Below are 19,973 nucleotides of genomic sequence, written 5' to 3' on the forward strand. Positions count from 1 at the left end.
ATCATTAGGCCGAAGTCGGCCAGTCGGGAGAAGAGGGTGCGCAGGTGAGACTTGTGTTGTGCCCGGTCTCTGCTGGTGACAAGGATGTTGTCCAGGTAAATGAATATGAAATTCAAATCCCTCCCCACTGTGTTCATAAGGTTCTGGAAGGTCTGGGCGACGTTCTTGAGCCCGAACGGCATGCGTAGGAACTCGAACAAGCCGAAGGGGGTGATGAAGGCCATCTTGCATATGTCCTTGGGGTGCACCGGATTTGGTGATACCCGCGCACCAGGTCGACCTTGGAGAATACCCTTGCACCATGCAGGTTGGCCTTAAAGTCCTGGATGTGAGAGATCAGGTAACGGTCAGGTACTGTCATGTCGTTAAGCCGTTGATTATCGCCGCAGGGGCGCCAATCTCTGGAGGCTTTTGGGACCAGGTGGAGTGATGAGGCCCAAGGATTGTCGGAGTGTTGAATGATCCCCAGCTTCCTTTACTATCTGGAGCTTATCCAACATGAGCCGGCATGCCTTGGCATGGACCGGTGGGCCTTGGGTGGAGATGTAATGAAACCCCCCATGGCGTGGTGAAGCGGCAGAAAACTGTGGCTTGAGGGGGGATGGGAACTCGTCCAGGATATGCTGAAAATCATCCTTGGGTGTGCTGACCGTGGCCATCTGTGGCTGCTCTTTGCGAGAGGCATTGAGACGAGTGGATTGGAAGGTATGGGCATCTACCAGTCGCCTACCTCGAATGTCAACCAGGAGTCCATGGGCGAGGAAGATATCAACACCCAGGATTGCAGTTGGAAGGGACGAAACTGTGAACCTCCACGAGAACTTCCACTGGCCGATCTGGAAGTGGACGCTCTTGTCTCCATACGTTCGCTTCTCCTTCGAATTGGCTGCATGGAGGGGAGATCCTCGAGGCCGGTTCCGGGGCTCGAAGGCTGTGGCCGGGATGATGCTGATCTGGGCCCTGGTGTCGACGCTGATCTGGGCCCCGATGTTGAAGCGTTGGCCGCTGACTGAATCCCACAGGTAGAGAAGGTTGTGTTCTTGGCCAGCTGCCGCAGCCATTAACAGCAGCCGGCCTGTTCGTTTCCCTGGAATGAGCAAGGCTGATGACACTTCCGAGCCTTGGTTCCCCAGCGCTGGTGGAAGAAGCAGAGGCCTGAAATGGATGACTTGCTTCTGGCTATGCTCTTTGAGGCCCCTGCAGGGGCCAGGTGTTCCACCGTGACTCATAACTTGCTGGACTGCTGAGCCCTCCGGGAATCATTCGAGCCATATCTCCTGAGCCTCTTGAGCTACCTTCCTATGGTCGACTAAGCTCTCCTGGGACAGTAGCGGCCGGATGTCTTTAGGCAGATGGTCGAGGAAAATGCGGTCGATGACTGGGCAGTTTATGTGATCGCCCATGAGCGCGAGCATCTCGTCCATCAACTCGATTGGAGTTCTATTCCCCAAGGTGTTGAGGTGCAGCATCCGAACGGCACACTGGCACCTGGAGAGGCCAAGGGATCCAGTGAGCATCCACTTGATGGTCCTGTACTTGTCTTCCGCGGGTGGGTGCTGAACAAGATGCAGCATTCGTTTGGCGGTAGCCTGGTCCAGGGCGGCGGCCACATGGTAAAACTTGATTGAATCTGAGGAAATCTGGCAGAAGTGAAACTGAGCCGCTGCGTGGCTTCACCTGTTCTCCAGCTCCTGAACCCAGAAGTCAGGAAACTTGATGGCTATCGCGTTGATCGAAGGGTCTTTCATGTTGGGTTCAAAGACGTTTGAACCTGTTGGGGTCACCAATTGTAATGGTGACTACACTGCTAACTGAAGAATCGCACAACCAGACAGGTTGAGTTGAGTGAGCAAAAACTGATGTATTGCAGACTGCCTGGCTGGTCTTGTATTCGCAGCCCAGACCTGGCTGAGAACCGCACTGGGGGGCCCTGACGTCACCGGGCATCACATGGGTCGTCAAGCGCGGGCTTCTGAGCTCAGTGCCGAGTTTGGGAGGAAACCCCCGATGGCACAATTTTGGCTGGCTGCCTTGCTCCATGCGTGACAAGTGGGGCCAGTTCGCCTGCCTAATGGCATACCACCACAATACTTTCAATACTTTAAGAAGAGTGTCCAAGACCTGCGAATCACAGAAGAAATTTTGTTGCCTCCCTGCCTTGGAGACTTGTTTTGAAAATGTGAACTCCTTGTTTAAAATTTTTTCACATTGAAATTCCATATTACATCCACTCTTGAGGTTCTTCAATTTCCAATCATGTTCTCCAGGTTAAACTTGAGTGAATATAGTTTAGCTTGCAAAATCTTTCTTAACAAGACCCTCTGGTCATTCCTATTATTTTACTGGTAACCTTTGAACTGTTTCCTACACTTTTACATACCATTGGGGACTCTGGTACCCAGATGTGATCCCCACCAATACTCTTAAATAATTATCATAGCCTCCACTTTTGTATTCAATATCCTGAATAATAATTGATAATATTGTGTTAGCTTTCCTAATTACTTACTGTGCCTCCATGCTCTCCTTTTACAAATGATACATTAAGCCACTGGTGTCACTAGAGGTGTGCGGACATCACCGGGTGACACCATCAGAAACTACTGTAAAACTTTGTGCAGTGTTTCAGCAGAGATTAATTGTTTTTTTTTATAAAAATATCCCTGTAGTTTAGTTATAGCAGCAAAAACATTTTTTTTGTAAGCCCACTTAAGTCTAAAACTCTACACTAATTTACTTTTTGAACCTTTTAAAGCACTCCGGTCAGAGTGCTCCCTCCACCTTCAGTGCTGCCTCCAACTGCCCAGGACACCCAAGGAACCTGTTTCTTCTATGCTCACTACACTTGGTCCATGGATGTGGGTGAGTGGTGACACCATGAGTTACCATATAGGGTGTCACCAACCCTAGTGACACCACTGCATTAAGCTGCCCAAATTCCATGCATCTCTAAACTGAGCTGATCTTCTATCTATGTTGATCTGTTTCCCCATTTCCATGAGCTGCTATTTTTTGCCTTGTGACTTCTGGAAATCTTGCTTGTGTAATATCCACTAGTTTTCCTTTATCCACTGCAGATTGTCCTTTTTGAAAGAATATCAATAAATTGATCAAATATGATTTTTTTTCCTCTCATAAAGTTATGTTAACTTTGCCTGGTTAGGAATGCTTTTAATCATCTAGCATTCTCCTGATAGACATCAAGATTCTTTTATTGTTTGTTATAGTGTAATAAAAACGAATTTAATATAAAAAAAATTGTATTTAGTCTGCCATAAGGCAGACACAGATTCACCATCAGCAGAAATTGCTTGGTGCCCCTTACAGTCAAAGAAAGGGACCCAAAAGAGGGTCCCCTCCAGAGTTGCTGCCTGTCGGTGGATTCTCCCTCCTGCACTCCCGCAACCTCTGCAACCACACAGATTCCTGTATGATTCAACGAGAGCCCGAGCTCTAGCAAACCTCTAGCATGATGAGGAAGCTTTTAATGCCCAGGTTCCTTCGTGAGTCTTTCTTGCCCTCAGCACCTCTTGAATCCTGGTTCTCATGAGCCAGTTTCCTGCTGCAGACCCTTCACTACTCTGCCGCCATGGTAGTCTCCTCTGCTTTTCCCTCTCAAATGGGACTGTTCTCCCGGTTTTCTGGTGCCCTGCAGCAGTCCTCTGCTTTCCTGAAGTCTGAACCCCTTGAGGCTGCTGTCAAACACAAAAGCTACCATCTTGGACCAAAACCCCGCGGTCGCAGGATTTTAAAATAAACCACTGTCCTCTCCTTTAACAGGATGTTTAAAACCTGTATGGAGCTGTCGGTAGTTGGACTGGGCGGTAGAACCACGCGGAGGAGTTCTGTGCCTCTGTTCTACACTCTCCGTAGGTGCTCACCAGTGGCAGCTGCTCCAGTCTTTTTTTGTACTTTAACTAATTAGACTAACCATCTGTAGCTTCAGGTTTTGTCTTCCTTTTTGAATAGAAGAGCTATATGTGCAATAAAGAGGTTACAAAACTGAACCCTTTGTAATGTGTGCGAGTTAAACTGGTAATATTTTGAATCAATGTTAGAATGATTACATTTTTGATGAAAGTGTGCTGCAGAATTTGATCCTGTCAAAATTAGTTATTGTTAATGATTCAAGTGCTAATCCATTGTTTAAACCCCAGGTTATTGTTGATACTCCAACTAGTCCAGTAACAAGTGGACTCCCCCTGTTTTTTGTGATCATTGTGACTGCAATCAAACAGGTAAGATACATGTGTGAATCATGGAATTGCTGTTAGGATTAAATATCAAACCCCTGACTTAAACATTTTTACAAAACCAGCTTCCATATTTATTTTTTTTTTCCACAGAAGTGGTTAGCTTTGGAAGCCAACATTTAATTATCTCTTGTTGTATTTAATAAAAATGGATTTTCCCATTATTGTAATTGATAAAGCCTGCGCCTGTATCTCCTTGCCCTACCTCCCCCCAGGCAGAATAAGGACATAGTCCTCCTCTTCCTCAATTTCCATTCCACCGACCTCTGTATCTAACACAAGCACCACATCTTTCCATCTCCACCCCTCTCTCCTTTCACAAGGATAAGTCTCTTTGGTACTCCCAAGTCTGCACTTCCATCTATGCCCAACCTACTACCTCCTTGGGCACTGCAGAAAGTGAAAAACTTCTCTACATCATCTAAGGTCCACAGACCTTCCAGGTGAGGTAGAGCTTTACATGCACATTGACCAACCTAATCTACTTCATTCTGTGTATTTGGTGTGGCCTCCTCTGCATCATTGAGACCAAATGCAGATTGGATAACTGCTTCATTGAATACCCATGGTCTATTTGTGGGTTTAAACTTTAGCTTCCTGAAGCCAACCATTACAACTCTCCATCCATTTCCACAGTGATATGTCTGTCCTCAGCTCCTCCATCATCAGTGTGAAGCCAAACCTAAACTTTAGATACAACACACTGCATTCATCCTGGACAGCCTTAAATTTATTTTTCCCATTTTTACACACACCCCCCCCCCCCCCGGTCAGAAATGGTTCTACAGTTCTATTTCTTTGTCTGTTTCTATATTTTTTTTCTTTCTGACTTCCTCCCCCCAACCTCCACTCTTTCTGTCTTATACTCTTATCATCTGTGGGTCCCTTCCCAACTTTCTCCCTTTCGATGTGTAATTTTACCTATTTTATCTTGTTAATGGATTCAGACATGAAACATTGACCATTTCTACATGGATGCTGTCAGGCCTGTTGCATTCCTCCAGCAATTCTTTGTCTGTGATTTAATTATGTATACTTGAATAATATGCTGATTAATCATCTAGTTAAAATGTTATTTGTGATAAGCAAGTGTTTAACATAACTAAGCAATTCAAAAATGATAAAACTTCTTAAGCCTACTGTTTACATTTTGCTATGGCTTTACATGTTACAGGGTTATGAGGACTGGCTCAGACATAAAGCAGACAATTCTGTGAATAGAAGTTCTGTCTATATTGTTAATAGAAGGCAGATAGTGGAGAAACAAAGTGAAAAGATTCAGGTAAAATTTCTGGTTTTAAAGTATTTCACAGTATTGGATTGCACAGTTCTTCCTTCTTGCATTTCAGTAATGAAAGTAATTTAGTGTCATGTAAAAGTTTCTGCATTTAATTCTCATCTTCAACAATTACATTTTTTTTCAGAAGTATGAGGAATGTATTATGAAAGGGTATAGTAAACTCCTTTCTGTACAGTAACTCCTAATAACCAACTTGTGTACATAAAAATTACTTACATTCCAATTTTAAGGAAGGCAAACAGTTGTGTTAATTGTTGTGTAATAAAAATCAAGTGAATGTTTTGTCCAACAATATTTGAAATTCCTAGAGCTGTCAAGTACTTTGTTGGATCAACGAGATTCTTCTGTTCTACTTTCAAATTCCTATTACTACAGCATATTCTAAGAGGGCTTTTTTTGTGGCATGTGATCTTTAAGCAGTGCATTAGATTCAAATTTGTTAAGAATGCAAAGTTGAGTGGGAATCTTTCAAGGATCCAGACTCTGCAAAGTGAAGTGCGTGACTAAATTAGGGAAGATTGTCAAAGTACCGTGATGGAGCATGTGAGATTATCTCTGTCAGTAGGATTGAAATGAGATTAGTAGATGGTGTACTGAATGGTTTGAGTGACTTTGTACCATAAACATAATGACAGCATGCATTTAGAGATGGTGATTAGGAAAGCTGTTTGAAAGGGCAAATAGAGGACAGGTGTAACTTGTATATTTTGAAGTACTGTGCAGTTTTGGTCTCCATATTTAAGAAAGAGAGAGTGTGTGTGTGTATATTGTATGTATATATATATATATATTTAGAATTAGGTCTAAAATTAGACAGGGCTGAAAAAAGATTTATTATGATTGCACTTTGCAGCAGCAAAAAAAGTGCAGAATGATAAGTCGGAAAAAGGAAGCAACCTTAAAAATACAACAGTGGTACATAGAAATGAACAAGTGTATTCCATTAGAAAAAAATACCTACAATATACTTTTTATTTGAACAAATTTGGGAAACAATCATAGAATATATTAGAAACTGCCGATTTCAGATCTCCATCTCTTAAAGTAATAAGATACAAGTATGAAAATACTTAAATGTGGTATTTTGGATGATGCAATTTCTTTTTCTTTTGTGTTCTTTTATTGTTTATTTATTTTTCTTTCTCCTTTTTATTTCTTGCTTTACATTATAGGAGTGGGGAGGGTGGGAGGAAGGGGGAAAAATGAAAATGTCACTATATTTTAATGATAAATATTTGTATATTCATTGACATGGTTCATGGTGAAGTATTAAATAAACATCATATTAAAAAAAGTCAGTGCAGAGAGATTCACTAGATTTATTTTATCATGATTTTATCAGGGGAAAAAATAAGCAGATTGACCTTGTACTATAGAGTACAGTGCAGAAAAGCAACCCTCCTATTACCGAGTCAATTTTACATCCAGCTTGCCAACATGTCTGTCATCCCATGTTCTTCAACTTGGGAACTTTTGTCAGAAGTGTTTGGGGCCTTGTCAAAAGCCTTGCTCAAATCCATATATACAGCATCTACTATTTTACCTATATCAATTTTCTTAGTTACCATCTCAAAAACTCAGATTTGTGAGACCGGATTTTCCCTGTATATATAAAAAAAAAACCATGCTGTCTGTCCTGAATCTGCTCCTTCCTTTCCAAATAATGATGAATCCCGTCCCTTAGATTTTTTTTCTAATACATTCCTTACAACTGATTCAGGACTGATTCAATGAGAAGGGATCTTAATAAAGCAAAAAAAAACTCCTAAAATCTTCATGTTATTGAAACCAGAGCCTCTCAATTTCTCAAAGTCCAGTGTGATGAGATCCTGTCAGCTTTTAATAGGAAACCTGGTGTCACAGCAGATGGTGCTACCTTGCAGGTCCAATAGTTTGGGTTTAATCCTAACATTCTATGCTCTTGTGTGTTGTTTGAATGTTTATCCTAATGATTTATGAGAATGTTCTGGTTTCAAACCATATCTCAAAGGTGTAAATTGGCTACTGTAAATTACTGCTAGAGTAAGTGTTGGAAGGAGAATCGGGAAGAATTGATCATCATGTGAGAGAGGATAAGGTTTCAGGGAATGAGATTGCTTTAGGGCACCATAAACTCAATGGACTAAAAACACAGAAATGCTGGAGGAACTCAGCAGGTCGTGCAGTATCCATAGAAGGTAAAGATGTGTAACCAATGATTCGGGCTTGAGCTCTTCAAGGTTGAAGAAGGCCTCAGACCCAAATTCTAGGTTTTGCATTGTTACCTTCTCTGGACACTGCAAGACCTGCTGATTTCCTCCAGCATTTGTTTTTATAACAATAACAGCATCTGCACACTTTTGTTTCACTCGTCTCAATGCACTGTATTACCTCCTATATTGTAAGTATTATTGGTTTGTAATGAAATGACATCTACTTAATTGATAGGTTTACCATCTTTAAAATTACCTGTGAAGGTCCTGAGAAATCAATGTTATGATCATTAATCTAAGGCCTAAAATTAGTCCCCTTCTGATGCTCACTATTTAATGTTCAAGGTTCCTTTTATTGTCATGTAATAATACATGAAAAAATATAACATGCTTTAAGAGTTGCTATCAGTATTGTCCGGCTCCCGTTACAGTACAAAAGAAAGAGAAGCCGAAGAGTCCCTTCCAAGGCACTGAGTCTCCACGGATTTGCCTCTAGGATTCCTGTAGCTTCTACAGCCACACAGATTCTTGTTCAATCCATTAGCAACCCAAGCTTCAGATCTGGCACAATCAGAAAGCCTTCAGCACTTGAGGCTCTTCATGCCGTCGGCACCCTCTCGAATCCCAACTCTGATTCCCATGACCCACTGATTTTACAGCCTGTCTGTGACAGGCTATATGACCTTGTGGGTCCCTAACCACTGAGCCCTTCACTGGTCTGCCACCATGGTCACCTCCTTGTAGGGTGTCTTCTCTGCTCCTCCTCAGCGAAGGGGGCTTCTGGTGCCCTGCTGCTACCCTAGAATCTGCAACCCCTCGAGGTCTCTGCGCATGGGTGCCGCCATCCTGGGCACAGACCCTGCAGTTGCAGGATTTTACTGGCTGCTTTAACAGGCCATTTAAAGCCTGTACAGAGCCACTGGCATTGGGACCAGGCAGTTGAAACCTTCAGAGCAGTGCTCTGATTCTGCTCTCCCAGGTCCATTACAGCAGCCTGTCAGTCCTGCCATTTTATTTTTATTAGCTACACTTTCTAGCAATTTTTCCTCTACATTTGTGACAGCTTGATTTTTATTTGGCTTGGATTTGGTAGGTTTTTTCTTGTAACTCATAACCAATATAATTTGTATGTCCCTTTGTATTTAACAATGGTGTTATTGTTTTGGGTGGATTATATCATTTTGTTCTTCATCCCTATTTAGCTATCATTTCAAATCTCCCAATGTTCCTATTATTTTACCACTATTATTCATGTCATTCATTGACCAATTGAAACCTTCAAATAGAACCTTGTACATCTAAATAAAACTTGGAGATTTTTTTTCCATTTGCCGTGGTAATTTCCATTTAACTTGTCATTAAGGGAATTGTCTTTGAAATTTTCAAAAGAGACAATGAATTGACCTTGAGGCTGATTCCAATAAATTGAGATGAATGCGTGAAGTACATTCCAAACGGACATCATTGCTATTTCCATTTAGTTGCCAACTGAAACCAAATTGCTTCCGTCCAAATCTGCTTTATTATAAACTGGCATGGAAAGTTTTTGAAATTAGTTGAACCCTTTTTGTTTGCAAATGTGATATGAAAGAAAGAAATGAATTCAAAGCCATCCAGGCATATACCCATTTCTGAAAATTTGTAAGGATATCTGATCTACAAAATCTATTTGATGTTTGTACAGGATGATCCTCAAAACTTTAAAAAAAAAAGTCATGTTGAAATAAGGGATTGTCCAATACAAAGTATAAAACTCTTACCTTGACGATGAAGTTCAGCACCTCTGCCATCTTCCTGCTGGCTCCAATGTAATCTCGTGCATTCCCTATTGTTTGCAAAGTCTCAGTGCTCCTCCATGGGATCCATCCGCCTATTCCCACTGCTGTTGGCTCTGAACAGCCTTTAACCAGTTTATTTTAAAATGTCCAAAATTAAATGATAATTTGTTACTAAAATAGTGATTTGGCTTTTAACAGTATCCACTGGTCAGTGGTATGTGCCAACATTTTAGTAGATATTCCAGGGTTTGCCGTCGACCTGAGTCGTCCTATAGGACGGTATATATCAGGGGTTGCCAACCTTTTAATTTTTAATTGAGACATACAGCATGGTAACAGGCTATTTTGGCCCATGAGTCCATACTGGGGGTGTAGGTTAATTGGGCAGTAGGGACTTGTGGGCCGAAAATGGCCTGTTACCATGCTGTATGTCTCAATTAAAAATTTTTAAGTTTTTCCACCCCTAGTATATATAGTATAAATAAATTCCAATGTTACTTGTTTGACTTTGATGACAGTGTATTTTTGTACATTTTGGATCTTTATTTCCTGTTTTTGATTTATTCTTGGATCTTTAATTTGGATTTGTACTTTTTATTCAGTTTGTAGTCACTTTTCTAAAAGTCTTTTCAGACAGCCCATTCTTGATGTGTATACTTTTGTGAATTGTGCAGAGAAGGGTAAAACTCATTTTTTGTCCCCTAATTATGAGTGATTTATTCATTCTGATTGTCTATTGAAAGTTATGGAAACCTTTTACTGCTGCCAAATAGTTCTGCTTTACAGTACTTTTCTGATTATCTGAGATGCTTGGGATTGGGACTGGACCCATCTCGGTTAAGTGAGCTTTTCAGATATTCGGGTTTTTTCTCAAGCAGACCAGTATCATCAACAGAACCCTGGTTAAACCTCAGCCAATAACAACAGAAGGGTTTTCAAGAACAAAATAATGTTTAATTCTTACCAAAAAAAAGTGATCTCTGCTTACAAAATGCAGCAACAAACACTAGAATTTCTGCGTGCTGGTTTTTTCCAATGTTTCCTCCAGTGCTATCTGCAGAACCTTTTGCCATTGCATCTTCTAATAGTGCAGTGTATGAGAGCTCCATTGATTCAAAATGGTGCTAATCGCACACCCAGTTGAGCAAGGTGGGTAAAAAAAAAAGCAATTTCAACTTTTTTCAAATTGTGACATTTTGTTACACTCTAAAAACTTTTGGATTTTCTGGTTGTTTTTTCGGTTAATCAGAAGTATACTGTACCATCATATTCACTCATTATCCTACATGCTCACTCAGACTAATAGGTGTTTGCAGTCTGAGTGTTACACTGAGCAAAGATTCAAACCCAGTATTTAATCTTATCAAGAACAGTGCTGGAGAAACCCTGGTCACACAGCATCCACAGGAAGTTTCGGGCCTGGGCTTTTTGTCAGGTTTAAGAAAAAGCAGGCAGACACCCAGATAAAAGGACAGGAGGAAGAAAGGGGAAAGAGGAGGAGCACAGGCTAACAGATGAGAGGTCATTTAATATAGATTTGCAGCACAGTAACAGGTCCTTTGGCACTCAAGCCCATGCCAACATTTGGATCCAATTGACCTCCAGCCCTGGTATGTTTTGAACATTGGGAGGAAAGCCACGCAGACACGGGAAAACGTCCAAACTCCTTACAGACAGCGCTGGATTCAAGTCCGGGTCGCTGGCATTGTAAAAGCATCGCACTAACCATAATAGGTGGATCAGATGGGAGTGTAGGAAAGAAAGCTGAGAAGGAAGGGCAGAGAGCAGCTTTCTTAGAAGTAATGGAAAGGGATGCTGAGCTGGAAGAAATGAGATGGGATAGTGATAAAGAGGCATGAAGGGGGTTAACAGAAATGGCAGAAGTCAATGTTAATGCTGTCTGGTTGAACAGTGCCTTCCATGATGTTTGGGGCAAAGACTTTTTTTTCCTTTATTTGCTCCTGTGGATCACAGTTTTAAATTTGTAATCAAACGATTAAAGTGGACGTTCCAGATTTTATTAAAGGTTATTTGTATATATTTTGGTTTGACCATGTAGAAATTACATCACTCTTTTGTACATACCAGTAGTTTTTCCCCATTTCAGGGCTCTATAATGTTTAGGGCTTTTAGCTTCACAGGGGTTTGATTACTAGGGTATGTTTAATTGCTTCATTGGAGCAGGCACCATATATGCAGGCACCATATTGGACAACTCGTGTATAGGATAACCCCAGAATTTCCAACTAAAGTGTTGGGTTTTGAGTGATGCCCTTTGTATTAGATCCCCCAAACTAGCTCTTACCACTGACCAGTGAATGCTGTTAAAAGAAAATCACAATATTTTAATAACAAATCATCAGTGAAAGGTTTAAATTTTATTTGGAAATTTAAAAATAAACCACTGTCGGTTCCTATATCAGGCTGTTTAAAGCCTATACAAAGCCAATAGCGGGCGGATGGACCCCGTGAAGGAACATTGAGACTTCACAAATAACGGGGTATGCGCGAGATTGTATCAGAGCCGCCGGGAAGCTGGCGATTGTGTTGTGGCTTCATCAGTAAGATTAGAATTTTAGACCCTTTGTATAGGATAGCATGGTTAATGTACTGGTTAGCGCAACACCTTTACAGCGCCAGCAATCGGGACTGGGGTTTGAATCCTGTGCTGTCTCTAAGGAGTTTGTATGTTCTCCTCTGGCCTGTTACTGTACTATATGTCTAAAATTTAAGCTACCATTTCCTCTTTTCAGAATGCTTGTTCAATTTGAGGCTACTCCTATTATTTCTGGCAGCTCAGGGACAGGACTTGGACATGTGGATTTTTAGTCTTTGAACTGAGAAAGGAATAAAATTTGTGTTTAGGGATGAGTGCACATAAGAGGAAAAATAGTTCCACTGTTTGCATAAAGAAAGAGTGAGATATGAGAATTTTTAGAAAAGAGAATAGGAATCAGAATTTATTGCCATGAACAGGTCACAAAATTTGTTTTGCGGCAGCATTACAGTGCAAATCTATCCATGAACCACATTTCAGAATAAAATGTGCAAGAAAATGGAAAGGACAAAGTAAGGTAGTGGTCTGTGGTTCATTGTTCATTCAGAAATCTGATGGCAGAGGGGAAGAAGCTGTCCTTGTGCTGCTAAATGCTGTTCTTTACCTTTTGCCCTCCAGTAGTGTTGTTATTTGTGTGGTATGCCTGCTGCAGTTGAATTGCATAAACAATGCAGATGGTTTAAACTGCTGACCATGTATTTAGTTGAGTGATGTGGATGGAGCAGGAGTGATTGTATTTCTTCCTATTGTTGATTGTCACTGGTTCTCAGAACGCCAATGTCAACAGCATAAGGTCATGAAAATTTTTTGCACTAGCATTAGACTTTGGCCATCTATCCTGTCATTGATCTCTCTGATCTTCTTCCTCTCAATGTTACTAGCTTAATCCAAGAATCAAGCAAGAACTATCAATATGCTTGACATTTTTAATGATAACTGCCTTTTTAACTGTGTCAGCATAGGTGCCCATTGCTGTGATACCTTTCTCCTTGGTGCTCAGCAAATTGTTCTTAACTTGGAGCATTTGTTTCAACCATTGCTGTTAAGTCTTCACATCTGGTAGGTGCATCCACGCCATGAGGTATGGTAGGACACTTTCAGCTGAAAATGCATGCACTTGATATGCTAATTATTGGCACTGCTTGAGATCTTAAAATCAGTTGTATCACTTTATGCTGATCACCTATTTGAGTAGCTTTCAGATGTTTTTGTAATAGGCTTTCACGACATTAATGTCGTTAAGACATTTTGATCCAATATCCCTAGTTCAGCAAGCAGTACATCAAAAAATCAAATTGGATGAATGATCCACATTTTAACTTGTCGAATTGTAGCTATTCTGTTTGTATAGAACTAATTAAATTGATGTCTATAGGCTGAGACAAAAACTTTTTTTCCTAGGTTGGAGATATTGTATGCGTGAAGGAAGATGAGACATTCCCATGTGACCTCATTCTTCTCTCCTCAAGCAGAGAAGATGGTACATGCTATGTTACGACGGCAAGTTTGGATGGGGAGTCAAGTCAAAAGGTAAAGCCCATCTTTCGAACAAAGTATTCTTGAATCCAAATCTTCTGTAATCTGTATGCATTTTAAGAGCATGAAAGCACTTGTGGTATGCAATTTATCACTGATTTTTGATTATACCATGCCCTCCATAATTGGGACAAAGACATTCTTTTCCTTTATTTGCCCCTGTGCTCCACAGTTTTAAATTTATAATCAAACAATTCACATGTAATTAAAATGCACATTCCTGATCTGATTCAAGGCTATTTGTATGCATTTTGATTTGAACATATAGAAATTACAGCACTTCTTATTACATCGTCCCCTCATTTCAGGGCAACATAATGTTTGGGTCATTTGGCCTCACTGGTGTTTGTGATTACTCAGGTACGTTTAATTCCAAGTATAAGAGATCTAGGCTAAGCTTTGGTTCACCTTTTGGAGTCTATAGTTGCCATTTTTTTAACATGAGAACCAGAATTGTGCCAAGGAAAGTCAAAGAAACCATTATGAGGCTGAAAAACAAGAATAAACCAGTAAGAGTCATCACCCAAACTTTAGAATTATCAAAATCAATAGTTTGGACCATCATTAAGAAGAAAGATTTGTAATCACAAAGAGACTGGTATTCTAGGGAAGAGCTCCATTACTGATGATAGAAGAAATCTCATCAGAATGAAGAAAAAAATCCCAAATGTACATCTGACAAATCAGAAACACTCTTCAGGACAGTAGTCATTGACGTAGCCACACTTGCTTTCTGAAGTGTTTCTGATCTGTCGGCCAAACGTTTGGGATTTTTCTTCATTCCGATGATGATTCTTCTGTCATCTGCAGTGGAGCTCTTCCTTGGAATACCAGTCCCTTAGAGAGTACTGAGCTCATCGGTACACTTTTTTTCCTCAGTGATGTTCCAAACTGTTGATTTTGGTAATCCTAAAGTTTGGGCGGTGTCTCTTTCTGTTTTATTCTTATTTTTCAACCTCATAATAGGATCCTTTGACTTTCATTGGCTACACGCTTGGCGCAGCGGTTAGCACAATGCCTTTATAGTGCCTGCGATTGGGACCAGACAGGAGTTCGAATCCCATGCAGTCTGTAAGGAGTTTGTATGATCTCCCCGTGTCTGCGTGGGTTTTCTCTGGGGGCTGCAGTTTCATCCCACCATTCAAAACTTATCAGGGGTGTAGGTTAATGGGGTGTAAATTGAGCAGCACAGACTCGTGGGCTGAAATGGCCTGTTACTGTGCTGTTTATCTAAACTTATTTAAAAAAAAACTGATCCTCAATTTGAAAAATGGCAACTACAGACTCCTAAGGTTATCAAAAGCTGAGAAGCAAGTCTAGATCTCTTATACCTGCACCAATGAAGCAATTAAACGTACCTGAGTAATCACAAACATCTATGAAGCCAAATGTCCCAAACATTATGGTGCCCTGAAATGAGGGGACTATATTTAAAAAAAAATGCAATAATTTCTGCATGGTCAATCAAATCTGGAATGTGCACTTTAATTACATGTGAATTGTTTGATTACAAATTTAAAACTGGAGCACAGGCAAATAAAGGAAAAAATGTCCGTCTCAAACATTATGGAAGCCACTATATATTTTTCTCATCAAATAATGCTTAAAAGAAAAATGGACTATTTGAGCATTTTGACTCCTACATTTTGATTTTTTTTTTCTCCTGGCAAATTTTGAAAGATTCAATGAAATGTTGATTTGAACTTTATAATGTTTGGGTTTCTGAGCCTGTAATTGGCTGAAATTAAATAATCACAGTTCGGGTATTATTTCAACATGGTGAACAGCAGCAATTTTAACCCTCATTAACATGCTGACATACACTGTTTTAATCTTTCCCACATATACCACAAAGGACCCATATGCTATTGTTAAGCAGTGAAAAGGACTTGGAGATGTATATGCACTCTCCCTAGATTTTTTTGCTAGTCTGATATACATCTATAAAGTGTCAAAATCATTTTGTTGAATTAAAGACAACCTATAAATTGATAGGTGAAGTTATCACCTTTTTAAAGTTATGCCAGTTGCTCGGTATGTTTGTTTCTAGATGTACTATAGACATATGCACCCTTATTTAACTGGAACGGACTAGTTCTGAAATGGCTATTTTCTCTACTGTAACCTATTCCAGATTGTAACCAATATGCTTCAAATTGTGACATGCTTTCAATTTTTTGACCTTGATTTTTTTTTTGCCAGGTGTCTAACTTCCAAATTTTGTAATATTCTATCAGTTTGCTTAAACCAGACTTTCAATTTGATTAGGTGTTTTGATTGGAGCTTTACATGTTGATTCTTAAACTATTCTTTCCAAAATTATTTTCACCAGACATATTTTACTGTGCCAGACACCAATGCATTCCGTACTGATGTGGAAATAGATTCTTTGATTGCCACAATTGACTGTGAACAGCCTCAACCTGATCTTTACAAGTAAGTTATTTTATGCTTATGTAGGGAGCAGTGCTTGGTCCACTGTTTGCCATCAAAATAAACAAACTGGATGACGGTATTTAAAATGGGATATTTAAAATAAATGTTCAGATTTGGTGTTGCAGTGAATTGAGGAAGACTATGTAAGATTATAACAGGAGCTAGAGCAACTGGGGAAGTGGGCCAAGGAATAGCAGATAGAATTTTAATCTGACACTGATGTTCCATTTGTTAGTCAAACCGAGAGGTCTTGCTCTGGGGGAGCAATGGGCTGGTGTAGGACACCAGTGATGGGGAGTACACCCCCACCTCCCATGTGAAAGAGAAGCAGAGGAGACAGCCCTAACGATGGTGACCATGGTGATGGACCACCAAGAGGCTGTGAGGCTGAAGGATACACAGGCGGCTAACTGTTGGCAACTTGCAGGCAAGGAACCCATGGGCTGCTGACAACTTGAGTTCAGGCTGTTGGAGACTAGCTTATGAGAACCAGGTATCTGAACCAGGATTAAAGATGGTGATGAGGGCAAGGTAGATTCCTGAAGGGAACTGGGCGCTGAAGACTTCCTTTTTTTGTAAAAAATTACTTCTATAGGCCCTCCAATAAAAAAAATCACAAATTAAAAACTAAAAAAAAAGAAAATTAAAAATAAATAAAGAAAAAAAAGAAAATTCCCCACCCCCCCAAAAAAAACTACCAAAAGGTAGTAATCCCCTAAACAAAAATTGGGTGTGAGGCACCCACCAGTGGCTGATGACTAATAAAGAACTTGGTGCAAATCTCTCCCTCCTCAGCCAAACAATTAATAACATCAAAATATCATAATAACAAAAAAAATAGAATAAGAAAATTCTTTTCATCTAGAAGACTCCAATCTCGAAGATCCCATTTCAGAAGAAGTTGAACTCTTTCCATTCCCGTTTTTCCCATTTCTGCCATTTCTTCCATTTCCAGAACAACCAGATTTTCCTTTGGAGATAATGGTGGACTATGTCTTTGTCCTCTTATATCTGGCAATGAATCAGCAAAAATCATTGCTTCACGATCATTTTCAAAAAAAACCGAAATTGATAGTCTCCATAAAACACCTTCAACATTACAGGGTAGCGAAAAGTAGACTTATAACCTTTACACCACAAAACTTCTTTAACTGGATTGAATCAACGTCGACGTTGAATGACCTCTTGACTCAAATCAGGATTTAAAAAAAAAAACTCTGCTATTCTGAATCAATAGCGGAGTTTGTCGTGGTCTCTCATTTTGCACTGCTAGTCGAAGTATTGCTTCTCTGTCCAAATAACTCAAACATCGAATTATTACCGGTCTCGGTGGTTGACCAGCTGAGGGTGTTCTTCTTAAAGCTCTATGGACTCTTTCCAGTACCAGTCCCCCAGAGAAAAATTCTTGCCCTAATATTTGTGGGATCCAATCTTTAAAGAAACGAAGAGGATCTTGACCTTCTATACCTTCTGGCAAACCAACAATTTTCACATAATTCCTTCTGCTTTGATTCTCCAAGTAATCTATTTTTCTTTCTAACTCCTTCTCACGTTCTCCTAGTTCTATGACTGATTTTTCCACCTTCAACACTTTTTCTGTGTTAGAAGTCACTTGTTTACAGTCCAAAAAAGCAGTCTGAAATTTTTTAAATTTTTCATAAGGTGTATCCACACGAGCTTTAACCATATTTAATTCTGAACTTATACCAGCATTCATTTGAACCATCTCATTCATTAAAGTTGTCAACATAGGTTAAATAACTGCATTTAATTGCATACATTGTGAATCTGTAAATCTCAACTCTGCTCTCTCTGACATGGTGGCAGAACAAGGTAACTGCAGCTCCTGCTGCAATTCAACAGAAGGCATTTTAAAAGATTTACTGTGGGTCTGGACTCCCAGTGACAGCACTCCGACTTCCTCAGGGAGTCGCCGCTGGTCTCCCCCCCCTTATCTTGTTGTTTTTCCATCAATTCAAGAAGATAAGCAATTTCTTCAGATTGAAGTGCTACCTGATGCATTTCCAACAATGGAGTCGTCTTCCTGCGTGCTCCCTCTGTTGAAATCAAAAGGCTTTCCAAATTGGGGTCCACTTCTTGGGAACACACACCTTCTTCCAGAGAACGGGTAATTCCAGCGCCATCCCTCACTTGGTGAGTAATAGACATTTTTTCAGCCCCCACAGGGAGTCTTTGGGGTTTAGACACTGAAGAGATTGAGCCTGGGGCTGTATCAAGTCGTCCAGGCCCCAAATCTTCAGCACTTAGAAAATGTAACTTCTTCTGCACTTGAGGTTTAATCTTTTTATCATTAGTGGCCATAATAATTCCTTAATACTTTAAACTAAAATTTAAAAAATTTAAACTTGAAAACAAAGAGTTAAAAAACAGGTACTTAAAAGTCCGGCCAGAGAGGTCGAGATTACACGTCTAGACTCTACGCATTCTTGCTACGCCCCCCGGCACTGAAGACTTCCTCGTCATGTCTGTGGTTGCTGAGGCTGTGGGAGTGCTGGAAGTGAATCTACGGATGCTCAGTGCCTCTGAAGGGACTCACTTATGCTTCTCTTTCTCTGACTGTAAGGGCAGCAGGCAATGGTAATGGTGAATCTTTGACGAAAGACAATTTGGTATAATTTCTGTTTTATTACATAACAATAAATAATATCTGATCTATTAAGGGCAGCACAGTTATCATAACGGTTAGCTCAACGCTGTTACAATGGCTGTGATTGGGACCAGGGTTTAAATCCCGCCATGTCTGTAAGGAGTTTGTATGTTCATCCGGTGCCTGCATGCATTTTCCCATGCTCACTGGTTTCCTCCCACAAAAGTACCCGGAGTTGTAGGTCAATTGGATGGCATGGGCAAAAGGGCCTGTTACCCTGCTGTATGTCTTTTAAAAAAACATAATAATAATTTGTTTGTATTTCAAAATTTTTATATAATACTGACTCCTGTCTAAAAAAAATGGCATGAAATGAGTAGTTTGACATCAAGCATGAAGAAACACAATTGTATTTATATGCTATCTTTTTGCTGTCTCAGGATATCCTCACAGATGTTTGTTGGAAATGCAGCCATCAGTGTAATTGTAGGAGCCAAAAGTTAATTGTTTGTGGTTGATGGTTTGGCTGCAGATGTCGGCGACATTCTGGGGTCTGGAGGCTGCATACATCCTGTCACTGCTGGTGTGCATGCGCTATTTACTGCAGATAGTTGGCATAATGTGCGTGGGTTTCATGCCATTGGATTTTAGTCAGTCTATGTTGACTGGTATGGCAGGATAGACGATGGATGAGTCGGGCTCTGATATTTCTGTTGACTGTTAGTCATGTTAACAAGGACAATATTGTTACCAAGTTCATGGGCGTTGCCACATTACAATGATCGTTACCACATTGAATCCTTTTGTGTTCATTTATAAACCGTTTTAAAACACATCTGGACTCTGTTATGAATTTATTCAAACGCGTTACAGTAAAGAGTCCACTTAGCCTCTGAGTGGCTTTTTTATGGATAGTAGTCACTACACTTTTAGTCAGCAGAAAATAACCGTATCTACGATAGAACTGAATGGACATTGTTGGAATACAAGGGCTGTTTCCCCTCTTCAGTTTGGAACGATATTGAAAACAGTATGGTGGCCTTGTTGGAAATGCCATGCGCAAGCAGCTGATAGCAATCTGCCTCTATCAGTCTGAACATCAGCCACAGGGTCCAGGGCTTCTAATCATAGAGCAGAATGTCCTGTATACAGATTGGTACAGTCACTTACTGAGAATTACAGCAATATTAATGACTTCTGCTGCAGTGGAAATTCGTTCATGGATTCCTTCTGTGTATTTGTTGCAAGTTTACCCATTGGGGACTGTTGATTTTGGGCTTGTGTTGTGCGTGGTTGGTGCTCAAGCTCAGCAA

General features: G+C 40.4%; 1 protein-coding gene across 10 annotated transcripts in view; it reads left to right on the top strand.

Moving 5' to 3' along the window:
- Window positions 1-19,973, top strand: part of LOC138740624 (phospholipid-transporting ATPase IG-like) — a 130,830-nt gene that overhangs the window by 36,398 nt on the left and 74,459 nt on the right. For 9 of the 10 annotated variants that reach the window (XR_011343076.1, XR_011343077.1, XM_069893534.1 and 6 more), the window contains exons 4-7: window positions 4,158-4,238; window positions 5,428-5,535; window positions 13,482-13,610; window positions 15,949-16,052. Coding sequence is in view for 8 of the 10 variants with exons in the window: in XM_069893534.1 (XP_069749635.1) it covers window positions 4,158-4,238; window positions 5,428-5,535; window positions 13,482-13,610; window positions 15,949-16,052 (422 nt within the window). In the remaining 2 variants the exon portion in view is untranslated. The remainder of the gene's footprint in view (window positions 1-4,157; window positions 4,239-5,427; window positions 5,536-13,481; window positions 13,611-15,948; window positions 16,053-19,973) is intronic. The other variant, XM_069893533.1, reaches the window with a different exon arrangement.

Source organism: Narcine bancroftii, chromosome 8, assembly GCF_036971445.1.
Source record: "Narcine bancroftii isolate sNarBan1 chromosome 8, sNarBan1.hap1, whole genome shotgun sequence".
Classification (NCBI taxonomy): Eukaryota; Metazoa; Chordata; class Chondrichthyes; order Torpediniformes; family Narcinidae; genus Narcine; species Narcine bancroftii.